The following is a 24,970-nucleotide window of genomic DNA, read 5'->3' on the forward strand; positions in this document are numbered from 1 at the left end:
CTGCAGTTTTGACGTAGTATTTGGTGGTAAGCAAAAAACTGTAAAATTTTTCACATTTTTGTAGATTTCTTTTCAATGGGCTTGAACAATTGTCAAAAACGAGCGATATTGTGATACTCTGCAATCATAGGTTTGTCCAACTTTTGGACTCATTTTTCACAAATTTCTGTTGTCATCCGAGACTTTTCTAAGTTATAATCTTCTTCTAAAGATTTTGTGCCTTTGGTTTTTTCTCTCGATAACTAATAATTTCAATTTCTCATATCCAGTCATACTTGTACATGATATGACATTGAATATTGATTTGCTATGTTTTCTTCCAAAGTATTTTTCATTTTTAAATGTTAATCTTTTCTGAAGCAAGCATTGAATAAATAAGTATCATCCATATTAAAGATGTTTTACGGCTTATAGTCTTTAAGAATTTTACTCAGAGTTTCCATTATCCAATTTTCTTAAACATTATCCACATCTTTATTTTCATCAGTTATTATTTTTCTCCAATTTTGTGTCTTTTAAATTTAGCAAGCCATCTACTGCTTCCTCAAAATTCAGCATACCCCAATCCCTTCGCAAATCTAAAAGCTTTTTCTGTTATGAAAGGTCCAGAGATGGTAAAATTTTCATCTCCTGATTGAGCGTATCCCCTTCAAAACTGCCTCATCTTCATAGAATTTTATATTTAAACAAGAATTCGATAAATCATAATTTTATATCAAATCATGATTATTTTTTTTTAATGTTTCATATGTTTGAAAAGAATTCTAAATTTTAAAGCAACTTTTTTTTTCTCGACTTAGTCCACTTCACTATAAATTTGATTTTTTTTTTTTGTCCGACATTTTCATTTAGACAACTTCCATTCCAGCAGGAAGAAATACTAATATGAGCATAAATGAAACAGACAATTACTCGTAGTCTAAAAAATGACACTAGTAAAATCTCTGTTATTTAATTTCTTCAATGGTGACAGGTATGGTATAATTTTTAATTTTAAAGATGTACATGAATAAAAATTATTTTCGTCAAAATAACAGAAAACTCTGTAGCAGAATTTTTTTAAAAAACAATTTATGTTTCCTCATGGAAAGTTTTATCAAAAATAATTAATGAGAATACAATTTAGTTGCTAAGTCCAACTAAGTATACTTATTATATGCAATCCACATTAAACATATTTTTTTATGCATCTTGAAGTTTTGCCAAGTTAGAAAAAAAAAGTTATAACTAAGTCAGTTATTCTCTATAAAATTTCAATCTATTGAGATTCATTCACTGTAATCTAATTTTTTTTTAATTTCTTGTTCGACCTAAATATATCATTCCTAAGTTTGGGTTTTTAATATTTTGAAGGTGATCTTTACTTTTATCTAACCAACAGGCCTTTCCCATGAAACCTAAAGTGCAACACTTCATAATTTTAAAACTTAAAATCAATTCATTATGTGTCCCATTTATTTTTCATTTATTTATTTTTATTTTATTGATAAATGTTTTCTTTTAAGTACATTATAAGAATTATTTTTTTTTGTAGTCTTATTTTGAAGAGGAAGAAAAAAGCTTTTCCAATGAATGTTTTCTTAGTAAAGATTACAATAGTTTATTTTGTGAATTATTTTTAGTCAGTGGCTTAAATACAGGATCCCATTAATTTTGTAATGTAAATGTTTGTGTTTCTATTTAGTGTTCCCTCATTGATTGTTCCCAAGCAGCAAAAATTCTTTGCTGTTATTCTGGCTTAAGGTCTTTTGCATACTGCAGTGAAAAATGTAAAGCAAAAGACGACGTCCATAAAAGATTTGAGTGCAAAGCAGGGAAGAGAACTGGTCCATTACAGGTATGTAGTATATCTTGCAGAACTGATAGTATATCTTACATACTCTGAAACTGTAACATACTCAGAACTGTACTTTATACTCATATGGGCAATAAAACTATTTCATTTTTGCCTGTTTTTTGAGAAAGTAAATTATTATTGACTATCACTTCTCTTTCTTAATTGTAACATGTATATTTGTAAAATTTTCTTCTTATACAGAAGGGAACCGGTTATCCGGAACGATCGGGACCATCGCTATTCCGGATAACTGATTTTTACGGTTTTCTGAATCGCTACAAAAAGCCGTTTTTTTTATTGTTAATCCCCACTAAAAAAATAATAATAATAATATTTGGAAATAATCTTAAAAAGAAGAAGAAACGCTGAAGTAATACACTAATGAATTCCAAAATGAAGGTAAGGTAAACATCTTTCAAGAAAGTATGAAAAATCTTATGAGGAGAAAAACATCTTTTTTAAAAAAATGAAGGGAAAATTTATCGAATTTCATTCTGGTTTTCTGATTTTCGGATAACGGGTTCTGTACTGTACATTTGTAATAACTGAAACTAATTCATGATAGTCATAATTATTTTACTTCTACAAAAGGTATTAAATGAAGTAGTTTTTTTACCTGTTATTTCCATGCTTTGAATTAATAACAGGACCTAATGGATTTTTTTTCCGTATAAAGAGAGATATAAACTTTATTTATGTACTTTAATGTTTGCTGTTTTGTATGTTTTTAGTTAAAACTAAATTTTTAATTTAAAAGTTGTTTCTCATTATTTAACTCTTAATCAGTATGATTTTCATAATTTTGTTTTCCTGCTGTATGATTAATTAAATTTTCTAATTAATGTATATACTTAATTATAATTGTTTTCTACTTAAAAATATATATACTAAAAATATTATACTTAAAAATATATTTTGAAGCTTGGCCAAAGAATACCTAAAGAGGCCTTTTCATTTCAATTCTAACCTTCAGTAAGGATAGGTTCGAAAAGGGACGAAATATATTGCACCTCCAAAACCCGTTTCACTGTCTCCCCTACATTTTTTGTGGGGGTGCGTGTGTTAAGTAACCCGAAACTAATCACTGTCACAGAAGGGGAATTGCAACCTGCGGGGGTCAACTAGCTTTCAAAAGATATCAGAAGAAACTCACTCTTCATCTTATATTATGCTTTTTCTCTTTCTAAGATAAACTTAAAAAATATTTTTTTTAACTCTAAAACGACTTTATTTATTTTCAAAATAGTTTTATCATTTTATTTAACATGCACTTTTTCTAATTATATCTTGAATTGTTTATTATTTTGATTTGATTATTTAGAGAACTAATAATAACCAGAGTATTTAAATTTATAAAATTTTACTATGTAGTCATATGAAAGTAATTCATATAAAGTAACTACATTAAAAATAAATTTATATTTTCTCTATAGATCAAATAAAGTTTGTTAATTTTTTTAAAATTGATTTGCTAATTTTTAAAACTTTTTATGTTAAAGTAAAACCTTGAGTTCAAGATTTTATTTTTTTATTACGTATTTAATTTTCTTCTTTCAATTACAATTCAAATACAAATATTTTTCACAATCTTTTTTTAATTTTAATTAATTTTTTTTNTTTCATCAATATAATAAAATAAAAAAATTCGTATAAGTATTTTTGTTCCTATATAGGTTTTTATAAATATGGAGTGTCTAAATATTCTGTTAAATGATTATGTCTCTCGAGATGCAATTATTCGAACCTGTAGTTATGCATCCCTGCTATTAAGTGAATACTCAAGTAAAGATACTTCAAGGAAGTTGAAAATTATAAGTACAGAACTAAGTTACTGTAGATTACTAAATCGCCTTTTTGATGATGTATCTATGCTAAAGTATACACTTCAGTATGGTTTAGGATCAAAAGTTTGTAAATTATCTTCTGATTATAACATTAGTTTTCATTTCATAATATTTATTTTAGACGAAGAGTTCGGTGTTAATTATCTTTTTGACGCACAGTACTTTCATAAAGCTTTCCTTTCACTTTTCATCTGTCTATTTTGTAAGAGAAATAATTTCTGTATCGTGATCTGTAGCAGAATAATTGCCAAATCTTGGCAACTTCCTGGCAGCGGCCTACGAGAAACTAAAAAAAACATCACAGAACGGACCAACTCGAAATATATAACTCATGGGGATACTTGTGTATCGTGATCTGTCACGCTAACTACAATCGTCAATGTTCCAAACAGGTTTTAAACTTGCAAATTTTTTAAAAAAAGCATGTGGCTGTTTGCCCGGGAGTGGTTACGAGTTGGTTGGGAGTGGTTACCTTTCAAGTTGGTTCCTTTCTGTGATTTTTTTTAAAACTTTTTTATGGCCCACTGCCCGGAAGTTGCCATGACTTGGAGATCATTCTGCTGCAGATCAAGATATGGAAATCTCCCCTAACTCAACGTCACCCCCGGGCAACATCTACATGTTTTTTTTTTTTTTTTTAATTTGTAAGTTTAAAATGTATTTGGCACATTGGCGATTGCAATTGGCATGACAGATCACGATATGGAAATATCCCCTCATTTTTAAAATGCATAAAAATGTTATTGTATCAATGGAATAAGAAGAGACTTTTTGTATTGAGCACTGTGAAAGGGTTGATCTAAATAGTAGGTGCTGACGGTTTGAAGAGGTTTGAGAAAACTATTTTTATCAGCCCAGAAATCCCCCCTTATGATCTACATCCAGATACTCAAATAGCAATGGAAAAAGTATACACCTCTAGTACTGTGAATTTTTATAGTAATCACCACAAAATCCCCTCCCTGTGAATGAAAAACTTTGTATTGTTTGGAAGATTTTGGTATTGGTACCTGCATCAAATATGTCTCTAAATCTAGAAAACAGTAGGTCAACGGCTCAAAACTGAAAAGCACATCACTTGAAGAGTAACTATAATTCATAGCCACCTTTGGGCAAACAACTTATTATTTCTTTCTTACATTTTCTGTATATAAAAACCTTTTGGTGCCTTAGTGATAGTAGTGATAGGAACACAGACTAAAATGGAAGTATCCCCAACTTTTTGTTAAACACGAGCCTTGCTCACGTTTAATTGGCTCAGTCCAGATGAATTATTTTCTATTCTAGTCTAGTTTCAGCCTTGATGTTAATCCCTGTGGCAGAATTGTGGCCACACGGTGACATTGTCGCCAAATATTACCGAATTCTTGCAGAAAGAATTTTAATTTCTGAAGCAAAAAAGATTAATTTTTTCATCTGCAGAAATTTTGGAAAGATTTTTTTTTTCTGCTGAGTTTTTTTTTTAAATTTTCTGCAGAATTATTTTCAAAAAATGCCTTTCTCACATATCAAAAATGGAAGAAATGCTCATGATTTTTTTTAAAAAATTTTGTTTTGAGAATAGAAAAAAAAATTCCTCAATGACTGATATTTTAGAAAGTAATTTCCAAATCAAAAAAATTTTTAAAAGTTAACTGCACAAAAAATTTTTTAGAACAGGGGAATATCGCCATTAATATCAGAATATGTATTTTTTTATGTGTATGTTAAAAATAAAAATTCTTGCATTTATGATTAAAAAAATTATATACTGTTCTATTCTGTAGTTGAATGGGTTTTTAATTTTTTTTTTTTTTATTAAACAGGAAATGCCTCTGTTACTTTAAATTAGTTTATTAGTAGTTATACATACATACATTTATATATATATATTTGCTACTATTAAAAATTATTTTCTGATAGGTATTAGTACAAGAGTGAATTGTCACAGAAAGCTCGAAAAAATTCTGCCACAGGGCTAATTAATATCTTTTATGAAATGCCTTTTACAAATGACTTTTTAAAAATTTTTGAATTTAATTTTGTAATCGTGCTTATTACTAACTTACAATTTTTTAATTATATGACATACTAATTTATCTTCAAATTGAAGTCCTTTTTATTTTGTTTCTGTTAGCCTGTTTTTGAGTCCTCCTTTAATTGTTTTTTTATTGTATTATTATACAGAGTGTTTATAAAGTCGCGGACCCATTTTGATGTTCAATAACTCATAAAATAATAAAGATAGATTAAAATTAATAACATAAATGGTTAGATAGACTCAACAAGTTTCATGAACCTTGTCAATGAACTTCCACATGTGCCCCCTTCGTCGCATGGAGAATATCAAGTAGATAGTCAATTTCATGCCAGGTAGCGGCAAGCATGTTGGCAACCACAGAGGCTATTGCGGTTGTAATTCTGGCTGTTGAGTCATAAATGTTCCATACGATTCTCCTGTAAACATTGTCCTTTATAAATCCCCCCCCAAAAAAAGTCCAGCGGCGTTATATCAGGTGATCTGGGTAGCCAAGGAATTGAACCTCCTCGCCCAATCCGTCTTCCTGGATAATGGTCATTCAAAGAACTACGAACGATGATACCCCAATGAGGTGGTTGAGGATTCAATGCCCTGAGCCTAACGTCGAGGGCATCCCAGATATGTTCAATGGGGTTCGTATCAGGACTTCGAGGTGGCCAATTCAGTCGTTGGATTTCACCTGCATGCTCGTCGAACCAGGCACGGACGATATTGGCGGGATGTGGGGCTGCATTGTCATCTTGATACACAGCAATGTCATCAGGGTGTTGAAACATGACAAAAGGGTGGAGATGGTCTCCAAGCAGCTGAAGATACCGCTGACCAGTCAATGTGGCATCCAGAACGACCAGGGGGTCCATTCCATGCCACGAAAATGCACCCCACACCATGACTGATAGGCCACCGGCCTGGACTGTGTCCACTCGACATGCTGGATCCATCGCTTCGTGTAGTGTGCGCCACACATGGTGTCTCCCATCAGCATGGAACAGTTGATAACGTGATTCATCAGACCAGATCACGTTTGTCCGATGTCCGATGATGCTGCGTTAGCAGTAGCACACGTGTGGGGTGACGGCTCTCATACCCGAGAACATGCATGTTCCGACGGATTGTCCACTGGGACACGTCTCTATCGCGGCCAGTGTTGAATTCATACGTGATTTGTTGCACACTTGCTCTCCTATCTCGAGTTACCACTCGTCTCAGGTTTTGCCTGTCTCGGTCATTTAGGGCCTGTGGACGCCTGGTATGGTGTCTGTTGTGGACTGTGACACCCTCATTCACCCATTCTCGGTAAACTCTCGACATGGTTGACCTTGGGAAGCCGAATTCCTGAATCACTTCCGAAATGGAATGTCCCATGCGTCGGGCACCCACAACCATGCCGCGTTTGAATGCCGTCAACTCACGACGACGCTGCATTTTACCTGATCACTCACACAGCCACTTCAAGCAATGACTAACACACAACTGAGACTGTCGCAGATGCCACCAGGTGGCGTTGGTCACACGTGCTGTCCATCCACAAATCAGAGCCCTGCTATCCCATGAGTTTTGCTCAGTCAGTGTATATATATATTGGAAGGTTTAATCTGGGATAACCCTTTGCTATTTTATTAAATGTGCAGGAAAAAAACATGTTATAAACCTGCCTATATTAAGATACTCTGCATATTTAGTACCGATTCATGATTTCACTTAATTTTGTAATTATTGTATATTATACAGTTGGCAGTAAAGACGAGTCAAATCACACTGGGAGCGGTATTTATATCGAGAATATTTCTGTTCGACTCTCTAGACGAAACCCATATAACTGCTCGGTACTTAGGAGCTATTTGATAGCTATTGAGGAGGGTTTAAAAACCATCCTCCACTCCTGACTCTAGCGATATTTAGACTCTCATAGATAGCCACAGCTCGATTCAACATCTACAGGACTGGAGTCGAGTAAAAGACCTCGTAAGCATTCAAATAATCAATATGCTCAAAATTCTTGCAAATCGTAGGGAGGTCCACTTTTAGTGGATCCCCTCACGTCAACTTCCCTGAAAACGAAGTTGCGGATATCTTGGCTAAAAGAGGCTGCGCTGAGATGGCAACTACCGACTATGACCTCACTTTTCAAGAGATTTTCTCAATGACGAAAATTAGAGACCGGCAGGTCTGGCTCTCCCCTCCTGCCCATCCCTGGTTCTGTAGTGAAAGACCAGGATGTGCATTGGATCTTGAGGCTGACAGATATGCTCAAACGGCCGCCTCAAGACTTATCAGTGGGCACCTAAAAGGCATGACCTTTGAATGTGGCCGCAAAGTCTTCCCAACGTGCAATCTGATGCTCGATTGCTTGGGGCTCTCTCTTAAGGATATCCGTGATAGCCCACTTCTGGTGCTTGACTTTACTAGAGTTCACGGTCTCATGGATTTGATCTAGCTGTCGCTAGATCCTGAATGATTGGACACAACAACAACACTTTATTTTTGCAAAGAAATGTCCTCTAAAATTTCATCTTCAATGAACATCAAATTTAAAATTTCATTTTGTGTCTGTGAACGCTTTAAAGATTTGTTTCCTTTCCCCAATTCTTTTTTAGTTAGACTTTGATTCAATTTGTGGGTGAGTTAATTAAACATATTGGCTCTTCATATGCGTAAAATGGGATGATTTAATCTGGGTCAAACATTTTCTTGTAGATATTTTATTTACAATACATGTTGATAAATTATTCAAAACACATTCAATGATTGCTATGCGTTTTCTTACTGACAAAACCTCATTGGTGGATGCAACTCGACTTTTTAATTTAATTGCATTTCTATTTTAGGTGGCAGAAGAAAAAGAAGCAACTCCCGAACAAGTTGTTGCAAGAGGAGTTGTTCAACAGTCTACAACTACAACAATATATTTACACAAAGAAGTTAGTTTTTTTTTTTTTTTTTAATGCTGATGTAATTTGTAAATATAAATTGCATTTATCAAAACTTTGAAACATTTTACTCTTAATATGGTGTGTAGCGTTTTTAAAAGACCTTAAAGGGTTTTTTATTTTTTAAGAGCTTAATTTTACCTTTTGGAAAATTAGATTTTTTCTTCTGTACCATGTCGATTTTTGCTGTGTATCATGTAAAAGCGTGGTTTTCACATTGTTTTATTCAACGTTTTCACAGTTCATTCAACCACAATCAATTTTGGCGTACAGTTGGTCCTTGATGTATGATAACGCCAATCATATTACATATTTGATTAAATACTTGGCAGTCTGCATATGTGTCTACTGAGCTGGGTTCAGTGAGATTCTTACACTCTCATGTGCAACCCTACTGCATTTTTTAAGATATTCTCAATTTCAGTCTTCATTTTCCACCCTCTGAAATCGGACCAAAAAAATCTCTCGATCTTTTTATGGTGGCTAATATAATCAAGAAAAGAGTTCTTTGTTAAAAACTAGTTATTTAATGATGATTATGTAAATTTTCTGAAAATTATTTTGCATTTTGTTATTATATATAGTGCTTAAAAATATTTTTTGAGTGTTTAAAAGGTGCTTATTTTTTGTTGAGAAAAGGTGCTTATTTTTTGTTGAGAGATTGGGCTATGCACCTTGTTATAAACAAATTTTACTTCTGTCAGTGTCCCCCTTATCAGCTCCCAGAAAAGTGTGTGACTGTCATTAGGCACCATAATAACATTTTTAATATGAAGTCTATTTAAAAATTATAGCATTGAAAAATCTATCTAACGCAATTCTACATGAATTTTATAATTTCTAAAGCAAACCAGCAAATATATGGTTTTTAATAATAATGCTCTCTTGATAATGATATTTCTTTTTCTGTAAATAAAAAATACTTTAGTGTAGATTTTTGCTTTTTAAACTCTATTTGTATTTAAAAATTATTTTAAAGCACATAATATTGATGTATTCCAAATATATATTGTCATATTTCGTAGATGATAATGGTGTATTTAATTATATGTGAAATGATCTATATAAATAATGCAAAGCTTCGTGTTTCCAGGTTTGTATTATGAAAACCTTCTGATCTAATTCTGAATGTTCTAAAACACATTATAAATTATTTAACAATTCTAAGCTAACTTACAGACGGGGAAAAAATTAAATTAATAACTATTTTTTCTTCGATCGATTTAATATTTAAGTAGGAACTTCCAATTTTATTAAATTGATAATTTTATTCTACTTTCAGATAACTAGTTCCAGTGCAACTCCACAAACTGCAAATATACACAAAATGAACAAAGTTGTTGCTGCCAAAAAGACTTATGAAATGTCCAGAAATATAAACAGAAATACGAACTCGCCAGACATATATTAAAAACATTATACATAACTAGCCTTTATTAATAAACATCATATTGTTAATTTTCGTTCACCTCTTGTATATGTTGTCATGTTATGATATTTTAAAATGTTTCATTTTTATATTTGTTTCATTGATTCACCGTATTATTTATAAATTCTCTCTGATAATTCTGAAAAATCAATACATTTTATTTGTTTTTTTTTTGTCATTTACAAATCATTTAAAAAATTTGATAGCCCCAAAACTTATGTTTTAACCAGCGCTCATCGATTTACATCAATCTTTTTTTCTTAAAAATCATTAATATTTGGTATTAAATAAATTACAATGCTTTTGAAATATTTTATAACTTTTTGGGGGTTTTCAGGATGCAGTCTAAATAATAAATTGAAAATTTAATGTTTTTTTTTTTTTTTAATTTATCTTTAAAAAGTACTTACTGAAAATGGGTATCTTTGCAAAAAACATGATGGTAATGAAACTTCTACCAATTCTTGGTTTTAAATAGTCTTTAAAACCACATTTTATTTTTGTATTGCAAATATATTTCTGAATCTTAAAAGTATTTACAGTATTAAAAGGTAATTCCAATGTTGAGTAAAACAGCTGCTAAAAGAAAAATTCAGATAGCCTGTTCCTATATGTTTTTTTTTATTTATTAAATTTTTTTTTAGATAGTAACTAATACATAGTTTAAAATGTATTATTATTTTAACTTAATATAAACTAAATTTCTTTCAATATTTTTTAAAACTCAAGCTAAAGTTTTTGTTATTATTATTTTTTTAATCACAAACCCTGCATTTAACATATGTTACAATGTTTAATTTGAATTTGTAAGATATGTTTTGATAGTGAGTTTTCAATTTGTTCTATTTTATCGAATGGGATTTTTATAAATTTTTTTATGTCTGACACTTATAACACACATAATCGTGGTAAAAAAATTCAAAATTTTATTATTAGTTATAATTACAATTCATTATAGAAGTATCAAATATGAATTCTAACCATATAATCTCTTATAGAAAAATACATTTGCTAATAACTTGTTTCAAATGTAAAATCATTATTTTTTTAAGGACGGTGATTTTACTCTGATGATAAGGTATGATGTATTATGTACAAGATATGATGTAAAAGTTATGTGTGAATGTATATGCAAAATGATGTCTATAAAAAAGAAGAACATTTTAATGTATATTTATAAGAAGTACTTATTAGATATAAGTAACTTATCAGAAGTATTGAGAGTGAGCTGCACTTTTTAAAAATCTTCACATAACTGTGGAAAATTGCCACTTTTCTTCCTTTACATTAAGAATAATTAGTTCTAGAGCTATATTATAAAATGAATATAAGAATTCTCTTCAGACAGAAAAAGGCATGAAATTATAATTTCTTAAGTATCTTATTAAGATTTAATTTTATTCATTGAAATATGTTTCATTGAAACCAAATTTTTAAAGTTTTAAATCTTTTTAAATTTTAATTGAGAAAGCTTTCATAAAAACCATTTCAGCTAGGATTAATGAATGATATGGAAAAAATGCAATAGTAATTAATTATATAAGTATGTTAATTATACAAGCATTACTATAATTATCCATAGGATAACATGGAGTAAATAGAATCTCTTTCCTATCTGAAGGGGACCCTTAATTGTATTTTTATACACAGTTGTCTGTTAAAATTGCTATGGAAAAGGAATGGCAAATTTTGATTTAGTGCCCTATAAAAAAAATTTATATTTCTATTTTTTAAAATGCAAAATTAAAGCATTATTTGAAGAATGTAATCATCTTGCTAAGATTGTATTATATATTATCAAAAATTTTCAATAAAAAAACTATAACAATTTTAGTTTTTAATAATTTTGCATGCATATTTAAAATTGTTGTTGATTTGAAATATAAAGTTATTACAAAATACTTATGTTATTCACTATTATTTCAGATGAAACTAAAGTAAAAACAACTTAACTGATTTAATGAAGTACTGTTAAATTTTGATGTTTTTTAAACATGATGATTTTTAAAAAGGATAAAACTACAATATAGAAATACATATCACTCATTATTAAAAAGTAAACTAAAAAAAGCTGTTATTTGGAAAAATAATTGTTTTTTCTAAACAGCAAAATAATAAATATTTAAAAAGCTTCGGACTATATCTATTCTGATCAAGACAAAAAAATAAAAATAATAATATCTCCTGATATTATAAATAAATTAATCATAAAATTCAATACAAATAATTACAACTGATTATGACAATTGCTAATAAAAGTATAACAAATTGCCAATTTTAGTTAACTTGTTTTCATTCAAAAAAAAAAAAAAAAACACCAGTGGTTAGAGAAAAATATTAAATGCGTTATTTATGAGTCTCCTTGCACACTCTCCTTGCATTTTAAAAAAGAAAGATTTTTGCTTTCGTTCATGAATTTTCTAAAATATTAAAACGCTCAACGCTATTGTTTAATTTGGGGCCGTTCAAAAAGTACGCACACAAAAATGGAGAAATTTAAACCCCCTCCCCCCCTTAGAGTAGGTAAATTTTATTAGTCTACCCCAGTGGTTCCCAACCTGGGGGCGATAGAGCTTCTCAAGGGGGGCGACGAGTATTCAAAAGATAAAAATTGCTTATAATATTAATAATAAAAGCTATTTGAGATTGAAATTGAAAATGTATATGAGACCTATGGTTCTGGTGTAGACAAAGAATTATGATAGTTAAAAATTTAAAAAAAATTCAAGTGCAGGATCGTTTTCGTCATACGTTTTGGTATCGCAGGCGGAAATCTGATAAGTCACTTTGTTCCTCTGAACAATAATACTGTTTCCAGGCGTATTGATGAGATGGCTGCCGACGTTGAATCAAAACTCAAATTTCTGAAAGAAGGTAAATTTGCGTTGCAGATTGATGAATCAACTGTGATAGATAACAAAGCTGTTTTAGCTTACGTGAGATTCATAAATGAGAGTAAGGAGATTAACGAGGAAATGTTGTTTACAAGAACTTTGACCACAGATACAAAAGGATCGTCGATTTTTAAATTAGTCAAAGATTATTTCCAGGTAAAAGAAATTCCCCTCACAAATGTAAGGGCTTGTGCAACAGATGGTGCTCCAACCATGTCTGGTTGTCATACTGGGTTTCTGGGTCACCTTAAAAAAGAAGTATAGGAAGTTATCTCACCATTCATTATGTCATTCATCGTCAACTTTTGGATGCAAAAAATTGGTTATTTATGGCATCAATAAAATAAAAGCTAATTCTCCTAATAACCGATTGTTCCGAGAACTTTGCCATGAAAATGATGAAGATTTCGAATACCTGCTCCTACATACAGCTGTGAGATGACTTTCAAAAGGAAACTGAGCCGTTTCTTCGAGCTGCTGGATTCGGTTACTGAGTTTCTCGACACCACTGATCCTGTTTTAAGTGAGAGTTTGAAGCAACGCAAGTTGGAAACTGCGTACCTCACAGATATTTTCGAAAAAATGAACGAAATCCAAGTAAAACTTCAAGGAAATAAAATGAACATTATCAAGGCTATGGGAATTATCTTCATTCATCGCCAAGTTTGATATCTACAAGTCAAACATTGGTCGCAAAGAGCTAATGCAATTTCCAACTCTTAAAAAGTGTTCAATGGCAGATATCGAGATTCTCGAAAATAAAATCTTAATTTTTACTGATCACCTTGATCAGTTATGGAATCAAGATTTAAAGATTTGATGAAATTAGAAATTCCGGATTGGATTTTCGATCCTTTCTCTTTTAAAGTTGTGGATAAGCTCACTTCCTCTTTGTAGACTAAGATTTTAGATTTGAAGTATGACTGTGAGGCTAAAGTCGTCTTTAAAAAATACGGTTACGAGTTAGCTTGGGTAAAGCTTATGGATACTTATCCACAATTGTGGAAACAAACTGAGCCGCTTCTCATCTCGTTCCCGTCAACATATTTAGTGGAGAGAGGATTTAGTTCTGTCTTCCAGCTGCTCACAAAGCAAAGAGATAGGTTGGACATTTGCTTCAAAGGAGACCTGCGTTTAAATCTGACGAGCATAAAACCTGACATCCAAGCTTTAACTTGAAATACACCAAGCACAGGGCAGTCATTGAAGTGGTAGAAATGTACTTTCTCCCTCATTTTTTTTTCTCAAATTTTAGTTGTTAACGTTTTAACTTTTTCTTGATTACATTAAAATATGAATTTAAAAAAAATTTACTTGGGTTTTGATTATTCCGTTTTAAATATCATTTTTTTTTTTAAAAAAAATGCACTATTTTTTTTTCAATTAATAAAAATGACAGGATAAATGTGCCTCCTTATTTGCATTACACTTCAAATTAAAATCAAATAACATAGCATATTTTCAGTGTTTGGTTGCTCACAAGCAACAATGAATAGCTTTTTGAGCAAAAAGAAAAAGGGGCGATATGTGTCAGCCAACCCCAAGAGGGGGGCGATGGTCCACAAAAGGTTGGGAACCACTGGTCTACCCCCCTTTTTCATAAAAATTAAAATAATTATGTTTTAAATAAAATTAAATATTTATTTAATATAATTTATTCATTTAAATTATTTAAACAATAACACCCAACTTTATGTATGTACTTTGTATAATACCTCCCCATCATACAAAACCGTACAAAATAGCAAATCCCCTCCCCCCCTTCGGGATGTACGTACTTTTTGCGCGGCCCCTTTGTATATTGCAAAGAACAATTTAAACTTTCGATTAAAAATTTGCGAATTACTATTTAAAATGCTTGTTTTTACTATTTTTTTTATATCACAATGTACAAAACAAAAAGGGAACACCCTGAATAACTTTTGATCTAATGATTAGATTCTTAGGACTCAATCTTAATAACTCCATAACTAATATTACAATATAATATGTAACTGAGTTTCAAAATAATAGGTTAATATTAGGAGAAATATGGGGCATTCTGTATATACAGTATATGATCCAAAATTCCTAATTACGTTAAGCAAAGGAATATTTTATTTGTGTACAATATTGTAAAATTTCTAATAAAAAAATTATTTTTCTCAAATATAATTTTAAAAAACTGGCCGTCGTTGAGATTCCAACCACATACCCTTAGGTCTAGTAATTTGTTGCTTCATACCACTTAACCCAACATATTGACGTGGGTTTAAGATATTGAATAAGCTTTTTAAGTAATTTCTGCGGTTTGCGAGGAAACCTTATTATGCCCCATTGTGTGCATCCTGATTTGTTTTTAATTATTTGCTTTGGTATGGTAGTACATGGTGGAGTTACAGAACAATATCTGAGTTTCAAAATCATGGTAATTTTGATTTGGCATTATATATATACAGTATATGAGCAACAATATTCTAATTTCAACGCTATTATTGTAAACGCAGTGACAATAAATAAATAAAATTAGTAAAGGAATATTTTATTTATGTTACAATATTGTAAAAAAAGGATCTAAAAAAAAAAACAAACTTTTCTTTTTATTATTTTTAAAAATTGGCCGCCTCTGCAATTCCAACTACGGACCCTTGTGACTGGCTATTTGTTGCTTTATATCATTCAACCCTACTGGTTCACCTTGATGTCAGACTTATTACAAGTTTTTTAAGTTATTTTTGCTGTTTGTCAATGTAACTACATCATGCCCTATTGTGTGCCCCCAAATTTGTCTAGAATTATTTTCATTGGTATGGTAGTATATTATGTTACAGTATTTTATCTGACCAAATTTCATAATAGGTTGATATTAAAGGAAAATATGGGGCATTACATGTATACAATATATGAGCAACAATTTTCGTCTGAAACATGACGAAAAATCGAAGAAGTTATTTTTACAAATGCAACACTTTATTATAAGGGAAATATTGTTTTTATGACAAAGTGTGATGAGCCTCTTCTAATTCGTCTATAATTTTGTGACACTTGATGTATCAGATGTGGATTAATGTATTTGATAAAGTTAGAAGTTAATATTTTGCTAATATATAGGTCGTTATGTATAACGTGTATATTTTTAAATTCCTACCCTACACATCCCATTAATTGTTCATTGTCTTTTAAAATCGAAAATTTAAAACTATTATCAGCTTATATACTGCAGGACCCAACTTTGGACCTTTGTTTTTGTAGACACGCCTTCTGACTGAACAGAATTCAGGATTCTTAGTCACTTCCGTAGACATGGGCATTAAAATTAGGTGGTCTCGTTCCTCTAATTCGCATAAAAATTGCAATTATTTAATTTTGTTTTGGTTAATTGTAATTAAAATAACTATAATATGTATATTTACATTATAGAATTCATAGTAAGGGTAATATTTAAAGGGTCACTCAACAGACTCATTAATTCTAGGGACAGTAAAAAGTGATAAATTTTAACATAGAGCTGTATAATTTACCAATCTCTTCTTATCCCAAATACGAGAGTCCCTTTCGTTGTGTGACCTTTCTCTTTTGGCCAAAATTCCCTTTGGAACAAGATTCATATTTTGTGTTTTTTTAATGTTGTTGATTTTTTTCTATTGCAATAAGGAGAAGCGGAAAGTAAAAAATGTTCCCTTTGAAGGATTCACATGTTAAGAGTCCCTTTCGTTGTGTGACCTTTCTCTTTTGACCAAAATGCCCTTTGGAACAAGATTCATATTTTGTGTTTTTTTAATGTTGTTGATTTTTTTTTCTATTGAAATAACAAGGAGAAACGGAAAGTAAAAAATGTCCCCTTTGGAGGATCCACATGTTCAGTAGTTTTATTCTTGAACAAAACATTCTTTAACACTCACTTTATCTACTATTATGGCTAACATGGGTATCTGGATGAAAGAAGATTCAACTGTACATGGTTATGTACAAGTGCTTTCGCTTGACTATAAAGAAAGGAATGTAAGAATAACTTTTATTGTAATAAAAAAAAATTAAGATCCATGTGTTTTTTTACAGTGGCATAAATGTCATGATTATACAGTACATGACTAGTATTATAGTCTGACTACAAAAGAAAGAATGTAATCAAATAAAAGAACAGCTTTTATTGTAAGCAAAATAACTAAGTTATCTTCACAAGTGCCAAATGTTTTTTTATAGCAGCATCTAGGATTGCACTAATGTCATGACAGCCTTGCATGGCCATTTTACGAATTTTTCCCAAGTGATCTCTGTGGATCCTAGCTGTCAGTTCATCACACACAATCATTTCAGATTTCCTAAGCATAGCGAGATTCAATTCAGTTCCACCTAAAATACTTTCATAATGATTGATGTCCTTCAGAGGAGTTTCATTGACAAAGCCAGAACAGCATGCACAGAGATAGTCTTTCAGTGGAATGGCTGCATTGATGAGAGCAAGAGTACCAGCATTGATACAAGCACTAAGATTACCTCCATCGGAATATAATACCTGCAAATGAAAATGTTATACCTCAAAGTCAGAAAAATAAAATGTAGTTGCTAAAGTTTAAAATTTTTTTTTAAATAATAAAAGCTACTGATATTTCTTTCTCACTCAATGAAGCAATGTAAATAAATGAAAGAATAGTAGGTTGGTAACCGTTAAGGACCAGTGAATGAGCAAGCAGGTTTTGTGAAGACCCGTGAGAATGTAATTATGTTTCACTTACAGTACCAGCAAAAGTCAGCTTAAGCATGCACAGAGTTTCTTTTCTGCAGAAATTTTCTGAACATTTTTTTTTCTCCAAAATTATGTTCAAAAGATGCCATACTCTTGTATCGGAGGGGAAGGAATGGTCCTGATTTTTCTATTCTCATTTGAGAATAATGAAGTAAAAAATTTTGGTTTTCAACTCTGCAGAAAGTTTCAAATGTTCTTTTGTTGTTGGTGTTGATAATTTTAATATATTACGCACATGAAAATTTTAGTTTGAGCATTTGAGTGTTCACTTTATCACCCAAAACCCGCGTCTTTAAAAAAATATACCAATATTATTATGGCACGGGAAATTCGAATTGCAGATTCAAGAAAACACTCTTAAGCGTACTTGCACTAATATCCTCGTTAATCTTTGCAGTGTTTTAATTGATCTTTGAACAGTTAGTTATAGCTACGAATTTTCACTTTAAAAAAAAAACATTTTTTTCTTTTCTACACAAGAAATTAAAATCATATATTTGATTATTTACCTTTAATAGGACAATTTCATCACCAGTACTAGCAAGTCTGTAAACCACCGTAACAATATTATTTCTACACAAATTTTGAATTGGGCATTTAAATAATCACTTTTCAGCATGCTCTTTTCATGCCGATAATATTGCGAACCCATGTAGTATTTCGATTGAATTTTCGGCAGTTAGTGATATTAATTTTCATGTGGTTTTTAAACATCCTGATATATTTCTGACAATATGGGAAATTCGAATCATGCAATTGAATACTTAATTATTAGCGCAATGATTCTATCGATTTTCTTTAGCAGTTATTGCCATTGACACCCACATAATTTTTAATACGATATTATTCATTACAACAACCGAATCTGGAAACAAAATAAGCATTTAGTATCCCTTTTTCGAAATATCTGATTTGCGAGATTTCGCAATTTATCTTTTTTTCGGTAGTTACTGTTTTAGGATTTTGATTTTTTTAATGGGTTGATTTTTACAAAATGCGTAAAAGGAAATAATTAGCTTGTTTTTACCTTTTCCCCTTACCAAAGAGTATTACAGATTCAATTAAAAAACCCTATCCAAATAAAATTAAATAACATATATATATTGTAAACACAATGTTTCTGTTTCTTTCAATTAGTAACATGTGTATTTGTTATTATTTAAAGAATCTTGCAGAAAAAAGATATTAGTGCTAGAGAGAGGTTGTTGTAGAAAGCTTGAAAAAATTCTGCCACAGGACTGATGATAAGGTTGTAAGGGAAAAATAATAACCCTTATTTAGTCAAATATCACCATCTGTCAAAACATTTCAGTGCAACAATCATCAAGAAATTTATATGTAAAATCTACTCGATTATTTCCTATTCATGTTGGCAGCTACGCATATGCAATTCTAGTAGTCAAAAACATTTTAAAATTTTCTTACCAAGAAAAATATATCAATTTGTGAGCCAGGGTACGTAGATGTCAACACAGCAGCTTCAAATGCTTGTCTCAATATAATAGACATTTCTAAACATCTTCTATCATTACGTGACACTTTATTTCTTGTGGATGTACTAAAAGGAGCCGTTCTATATTGGCAGTTTATGATAGCATGATCAGTGGCTGCCTTTCCTTTACGAACAGTCACCTAAAGTTAAAATCATGAATTAATCATTTTTAAAGAGTATTGTATAAATTAGTTGAAATCATTGAACCCTTTCCGTGCCAAATATACAGTCCCTGGCCAAATTATTAGACACACTATAAGACGCAAAATTTTAATTATCAGGTGATACTATACAGCTTTATTGCTTTTACTCGACTGAAACCGGTTTCACTTGTTTATGTTTGTGTATCAATTGGTTAAACTAGACCATACATACCGTATATTCCGGCATATAACGTGCACCCGTAATTTCTAATAACTTTTTTTAAATTTTAAGATATACTCTTCGTATAACGCGCACGAATTTGGATTGTACATGTGCAATATCTCGTCTAGTATCAATAGAAAACCAGAAAGCCTTTTATTGTGGGACATGTTTCGGTCCCACCTTACAGATAGTACAAAAAAATTGTTGAAGGATTGTAACACCGATATGGCAGTAATTCCGGGCGGATTGACACCATTAGTTCAGCCATTGGACATCTGCTTAAACAAACCATTTAAAGCCAATTTTAAAAAACAGTGGAACACTTGGATGTGGGAGGGCGAGAAAACCTTTACGAAAGGAGGACATATGCGTCATGCAAGTTTGGAAACAGTGTGCGAATGGATATTAAAAGTATGGGATGAAATGAAGCCTGAGATGGTTAGAAAATCATTCAAAAAATGCATCATTTCAAATAATCTGGACGGATCATAAGATGACTGTTTATTTATGGATGAGGGTAACACAGATTGTGATGACGTGCCCGAAGAAATAACGGAAGACGAATGTAATGAACTATTTATGTAATAACGAAAATCAATAAAGTATATAGGTAAAGGTATGTTATTTCTTTAAAATAAAAGTATTTTTCTATATTTAAATTTTTTAATCTATAATTTTTTATATTCAGCGCATACCGTGCACCTGTAAATTCCAATGTTAATTCTTGTATTAAAAGTGCGCGTTATACGCCGGAATATACGGTAATATAAATTCGACGATAGAATAAATTAAACGATATATTATATAAATATAGAGTATTTAAAATATTACGTATTATATTAGTACTATATTATAATAATGAGACCAAATTATTAGACTCACTGTAGTGCTTTAATAATTGCATGTTTTTCATGAGCTCATATGCAGTACTTTTATATTTAAACATACATGTGATGGGGTTATTATTCAGAAGATTTTTCATACACTTCCTATTTGCATTTATTTTTAACGTATTACATTACAATGTTAACCGATTAATACAGGGACGTAAACAAGTGCAAACCGGTTTCAGCCACGTAAAACTAATAAAGCTGTATAGTATAACCTGATAATTACGATTTTGCATAGAATATTATAGTGCATCTAATAATTTGGAAAGGGGCTGAACATGCAAGCCTGAAACACTCTCCCTTCTCAGTCGACAAGCCAGAGCATTTTCTCATTCACTTCCATGTGTGTATTTGTGACAGTGTTCTGGAACATATTAAGAACAAGATAATATTGCATCGCCATAGTATTCGAAATCAGGGTGCGTAGCCAAATCTTTGAATCAAAAATAAGCACTTTTTAAAAACTTTTTAAGCACTTTACAAAAATTTTCAAGCACTCAAAAAATTCATATTCAATCAATGATATTATTGAAAAACAAAAACTTTTTATAAACAGTTTTAGCGTTAAAAAAAAAACCAAAAAGAAACGGGCGTAAATCGAAACAATCAGTACTTTCCCACATCACCGAGTGAATTCAACTTGACCCTGAACTCAGAACAAAAGTACCCTTACCCCCTACGTCAAAAAAAGTGTTAGAAGTAAAATAAAATAAACAAGAACAAAATTAAAATAAATTAAAAAGAAAAACATTTCATAAGGATCTGATATTCTCTATCCGAATTGGAGCACTCGGGTTTCGGTTTCAAGTGTGCGCGCATGCGCAAGTCATAACGTGGGTACGACATGAAGTCCGCGTGAATGATTACGTAGCAAACTCCCCATTTTTCGGGAAATGCATGGGATCCACCAGATATCACTGAAGGGGGGGGAAAAATTACACGGAAAAAAAGCACTTTTTAAAAACGACAGCTGAAAAAAGCACCTTTAAAAGCTTTTAAAAACGAAATCCCCAAAAAAGCACCTTTAAGTACTTTTTATAAACGCTACGCACCCTGGAAATACAGCTAGAAAAAAACGCTAGTGATTTTTTTTTCTTTTGAGAAAAAAAAAAAAATTCTCCAATGATTGGCTTTAGCTAGAATTTCAGATTGATATAAAATGTAATTTCCAAATAACAAAAATTTAAAAAAGGTTAACAGGGGTCTGTCTAGGTTTTTCTGAGAGGTACCTATTTTAATTTATACATAACTTGTGAAAATTAAAAATCAATTTTCACAAATTATTTAATTTTAAGAAAGATTAATTAATTAATTTTAATCTTAATTAATTTTAAGAAAAAGTATTTTGTGAAACTACCGTTCTTCCTAAAGTTGAATTCGTGAAGGTACCGCTAAACGGTAGTAAATTTGGCTTGGACAGACCCCTGGTTAACTATACAAATATTCTTTAGAGCAGGAGAATATCACCAATAATATTAGAATACGTAGTTCTTTTATATTTAGATTTAGAAGGAAAAAAAATTCTATACTGTTCTCTGCTATACATGAATGCTTTTTTTGTAAACAGAAAGCGCTTCTGTTACTTTAAATTAGTAACATAATTATCTGGTACGATTAAAAATGTCTCTCAGAAAGGTAGAGAATTGTGGCAGAAAGCTCGAAAAAATTCTGCCACAAAGAAAGCAAGTTGAGTTGGAAATTTCAGTTTACTTTCTGTGAAGTAGCCCTGTCCTTCTAGTGAAATTAACAACTTTAAAAAAATAAAAGCATAAAAAATCAACTTTTTGTGTACATCTTTAAAAAGAGCATTTATACTATTTTCAGTTTGCTTTTGCTAATAAAAAACTTAGTAGTAATTGGTTAGTCCTAATAACCGGTAGTTTTCAAAAACCAGCAGAATCACCATTCCATTGTAATTAGGTACTTTTAATGTTTAAAAAAATGTGAAACAACCAATCTAAAGCTAATGTAATTTTTAAATTAAACAAAGCTAAACAAAATATTAATTACTAAGAGAGATAGCAAGTAACAGAAGTTAAAAAATGCTTAATTTTATAAACTTAATAGCGAGTTTCAATTGAATAAATATAGGAATTAGGTAAATAAAAATTTCTGCTCAAATTTTAAATTTCATGAAAAGTTCCTTAATAAAAAAAATAGGTAATGGATAATTATTTACCCTAGAAATGGGATGCCCCATGATAAGAAATAATCCCAAGGCATTTCATTGAAATAAATATATTTTAAGAAACATAGTTAACAAAATTTAAATTTCAAGATTGTAAGTAGATTAAACAACCTTATAATTTGGTAACTACGTTCTGAGGATCAAATTTGAATAAAACAAAAACTATTCCAAAATATTAGTTGAGAACATAATTAAGGACATGGCGTTAATCTATCTAACCGTATCCATGAGGCAAATGAAATACTTTTTCTAAACAAAAGAATTTGATAATAAATATAAAAAATTTATATCGTAAATAAATAATCAGTTGATGAAATTCAGCTATTACTTCGTGAGGTCCATACACAGTAGCAAGTACTTTGGTATTGCCCTGTTGAAAAAAAGCTGATCCATCAGCGCTGGTTGATACTCCAAGTTTACAATCAATTTTTCGCAATTCTCCTGGACGCCGGCCATCCATTCGAATACCTTGATCAGCCAATAACTCTAAACCGGCCATTTTTAACCGCTTTAACGAATTAATAAAGAATTAAAATCTTAAACATTAATTACTTATTTATAATTGTCACAACAACTATTTTACATGCCCATAAAATATCGTTTGTTTGGTAGATTGTAAATTGTAGAAAAGTGCTACGAGCTCTCTGCATCAGCTTATAGCTCTGTAGTTTCATTTATTCATTCGGTTAAAGCAATCGCAACGCTTGATGGAATACGCCATCTGTGGAGAGAAGACCAGTTCCGTCCCTTTGGCCCTTTTCCCTTCCCTCACTCATTCTCTTTTCAGTTGCATAGGGTCCCGCAGTGGACTGATCGATAAGACACGGTTCCCAGCAGATCACCGAAGTCAAGCATCACTGGCTGCGGTCAGTGGGTGAGTGGGTGACCACTTGGATCTGCGAAGAGAACGAAGGTGCACGGTATCGATTTTCGTTAAACTGTTCTGTTGTAAAGTGCTCGACTTCGCGCGCAGGTCGTCGGGCTACCGAAGCGGGGGTGCCATCCCTTCCGCAGAGGATCAAAATTGTGATGGCATGTCTTCGGATCATCCTCAGGGATGTTTCCCAGACCGTCGCCAATAGCCCATTGTGCAGCTCTAGTGCGACGCAAAATTAACAACAAAAACAACAATCAGTTGCATAGGAATGTATTACGATATTTTTTCTTTTTAATTAATAAAAATATTCTTTAAAATTTCCATAAATTTTTATTTTTGAACTATGTTTAATGTAGTTTTCAGTTCTACATAGTTTCCTAATTTGAAAGATCTTCATCTTAGTCTATAAGAAATCAAGACAGAAACTTACGTACTTCCTTCTTCTATGACTCTCCAACGCTAATGTTGAAAGTCTGCGAAGTATTGCCATAGGGAGAAAGTTCTGCTTTACGCCTCCTGTAGCCCATTTCGATTGCCAATACAGAGCAGAAAGTTGCAGTAAAAAGTCAGAAGCGGTTTGTGGCTCGAGCTACTGATCAAATACTACTGATCAGTAGTATTTGCAGAAAGATTGGAGTTTGGTCCGAGGATTGAAAGACAAGTTCACATATCGGTAAATGCTGGATTCTGAAAAAAACCAAGTTTGGTAAAGATCTTTCCTGAATGAGGGACACTCCAGGAGAAAGTGATCGTTCATGTCGGCATCGGCACCTCTACAGTACGGACAGTTTGGGCTTTGTATCAGTTTGTACTGGTGCAAGATCACATTAGCCATTGCAATTAGTACATCAAGATTTTGGGTGATCTTAAGATCCGTCAATGTGAAGGAAGGAGAGGATATATTTGCTACCCTTCCTTACACTGAAGTTCTTTATTGAATACTTCCTGAAAGAAGGCCTAGCTACAGCCTTGAGGTGATGAAAGATGTGAAATGAACTTTTGGATTAGCGATTGTTTTGCAAGCTTGTTCATTCTTCTTTAATTCCTGTGTAAGATGAAGCACAAATGAATGAAAAGATCCTGCTGCCTGACTTAATTTGGCAATTTGGTCAAGAAAAAGAAGAGATTCTCAAAAATTTTCGGCTGCCTTTGGGGGCAGTCAGAAGGATCGAACGTGCTTGATAATTCTCCTGTTTTTAATATGTACGTTATTGTTATTATTCAAGGCTGTTTAATATATTATATTTTATAATAAGAAGCGAGTCTACTTATTTCTCACAAAATGTATTCCTCCACAAGGACTAAGAAAATAACAGGGATGAAAGACTTCCGCGAAAAAGCGGAAATCTGCTTTTTTCTCCCAATTTTTAAAATGTTTGACCATGTTCCAAAAACTAAAATTTTTGGGGAGTCCAATTAGAGAAACCCCAAGCCGCCCGAACGATACTCGGATTACCGCGAGTTCTGCTATAGAGTG

The 24,970-nt window shown here is 31.5% G+C and overlaps 3 protein-coding genes across 13 annotated transcripts in view; 2 read left to right on the forward strand and 1 right to left on the reverse strand.

Moving 5' to 3' along the window:
* Positions 1-11,888, forward strand: part of LOC107451143 (putative leucine-rich repeat-containing protein DDB_G0290503) — a 50,839-nt gene extending 38,951 nt beyond the window's left edge. For all 11 annotated transcript variants that reach the window (XM_043049521.2, XM_043049523.2, XM_043049522.2 and 8 more), the window contains 3 exons: positions 1,685-1,837; positions 8,530-8,622; positions 9,914-11,888. In XM_043049521.2, coding sequence (XP_042905455.2) covers positions 1,685-1,837; positions 8,530-8,622; positions 9,914-10,042 — 375 coding nt within the window. In that variant the 3' untranslated portion in view covers positions 10,043-11,888. The remainder of the gene's footprint in view (positions 1-1,684; positions 1,838-8,529; positions 8,623-9,913) is intronic.
* A 1,003-nt stretch (positions 11,889-12,891) lies between these two features.
* Positions 12,892-14,133, forward strand: LOC122270784 (zinc finger MYM-type protein 6-like). Its single transcript, XM_043049515.1, has 2 exons — positions 12,892-13,212; positions 13,852-14,133. Exons 1-2 carry the CDS (start codon positions 12,892-12,894, stop codon positions 14,131-14,133), a joined length of 603 nt encoding a protein of 200 aa, XP_042905449.1.
* Positions 14,134-17,061: 2,928 nt separating this feature from the next.
* On the reverse strand, positions 17,062-23,245 carry LOC107451161 (exosome complex component Ski6). Its single transcript, XM_016067174.3, has 3 exons — positions 22,945-23,245; positions 19,106-19,312; positions 17,062-17,449 (listed from the first exon to the last, which is right to left on the reverse strand). The coding sequence occupies exons 1-3, from the start codon at positions 23,113-23,115 to the stop codon at positions 17,099-17,101; spliced, it is 729 nt and encodes a 242-aa protein (XP_015922660.1). The 5' UTR covers positions 23,116-23,245; the 3' UTR covers positions 17,062-17,098.
* Positions 23,246-24,970: the final 1,725 nt, after the last annotated feature.

Source organism: Parasteatoda tepidariorum, chromosome 3, assembly GCF_043381705.1.
Source record: "Parasteatoda tepidariorum isolate YZ-2023 chromosome 3, CAS_Ptep_4.0, whole genome shotgun sequence".
NCBI lineage: Eukaryota > Metazoa > Arthropoda > Arachnida > Araneae > Theridiidae > Parasteatoda > Parasteatoda tepidariorum.

What these genes read in the sequence shown, in the direction of transcription:
- LOC122270784 (XM_043049515.1), top strand. Translation starts at nt 12,892, where the DNA reads ATGGCTGCCGACGTTGAATCAAAACTCAAATTTCTGAAAGAAGGTAAA. An exon ending in TGGGTCACCTTAAAAAAGAA is followed by an intron (nt 13,213 to 13,851) that starts GTATAGGAAGTT and finishes TCCTCTTTGTAG; the next exon opens with ACTAAGATTTTAGATTTGAA.
- LOC107451161 (XM_016067174.3), bottom strand. Translation starts at nt 23,115, where the DNA reads ATGGCCGGTTTAGAGTTATTGGCTGATCAAGGTATTCGAATGGATGGC. An exon ending in CTGTGTATGGACCTCACGAA is followed by an intron (nt 19,313 to 22,944) that starts GTAATAGCTGAA and finishes TTTTAACTTTAG; the next exon opens with GTGACTGTTCGTAAAGGAAA. An exon ending in AAATTGATATATTTTTCTTG is followed by an intron (nt 17,450 to 19,105) that starts GTAAGAAAATTT and finishes TTTCATTTGCAG; the next exon opens with GTATTATATTCCGATGGAGG.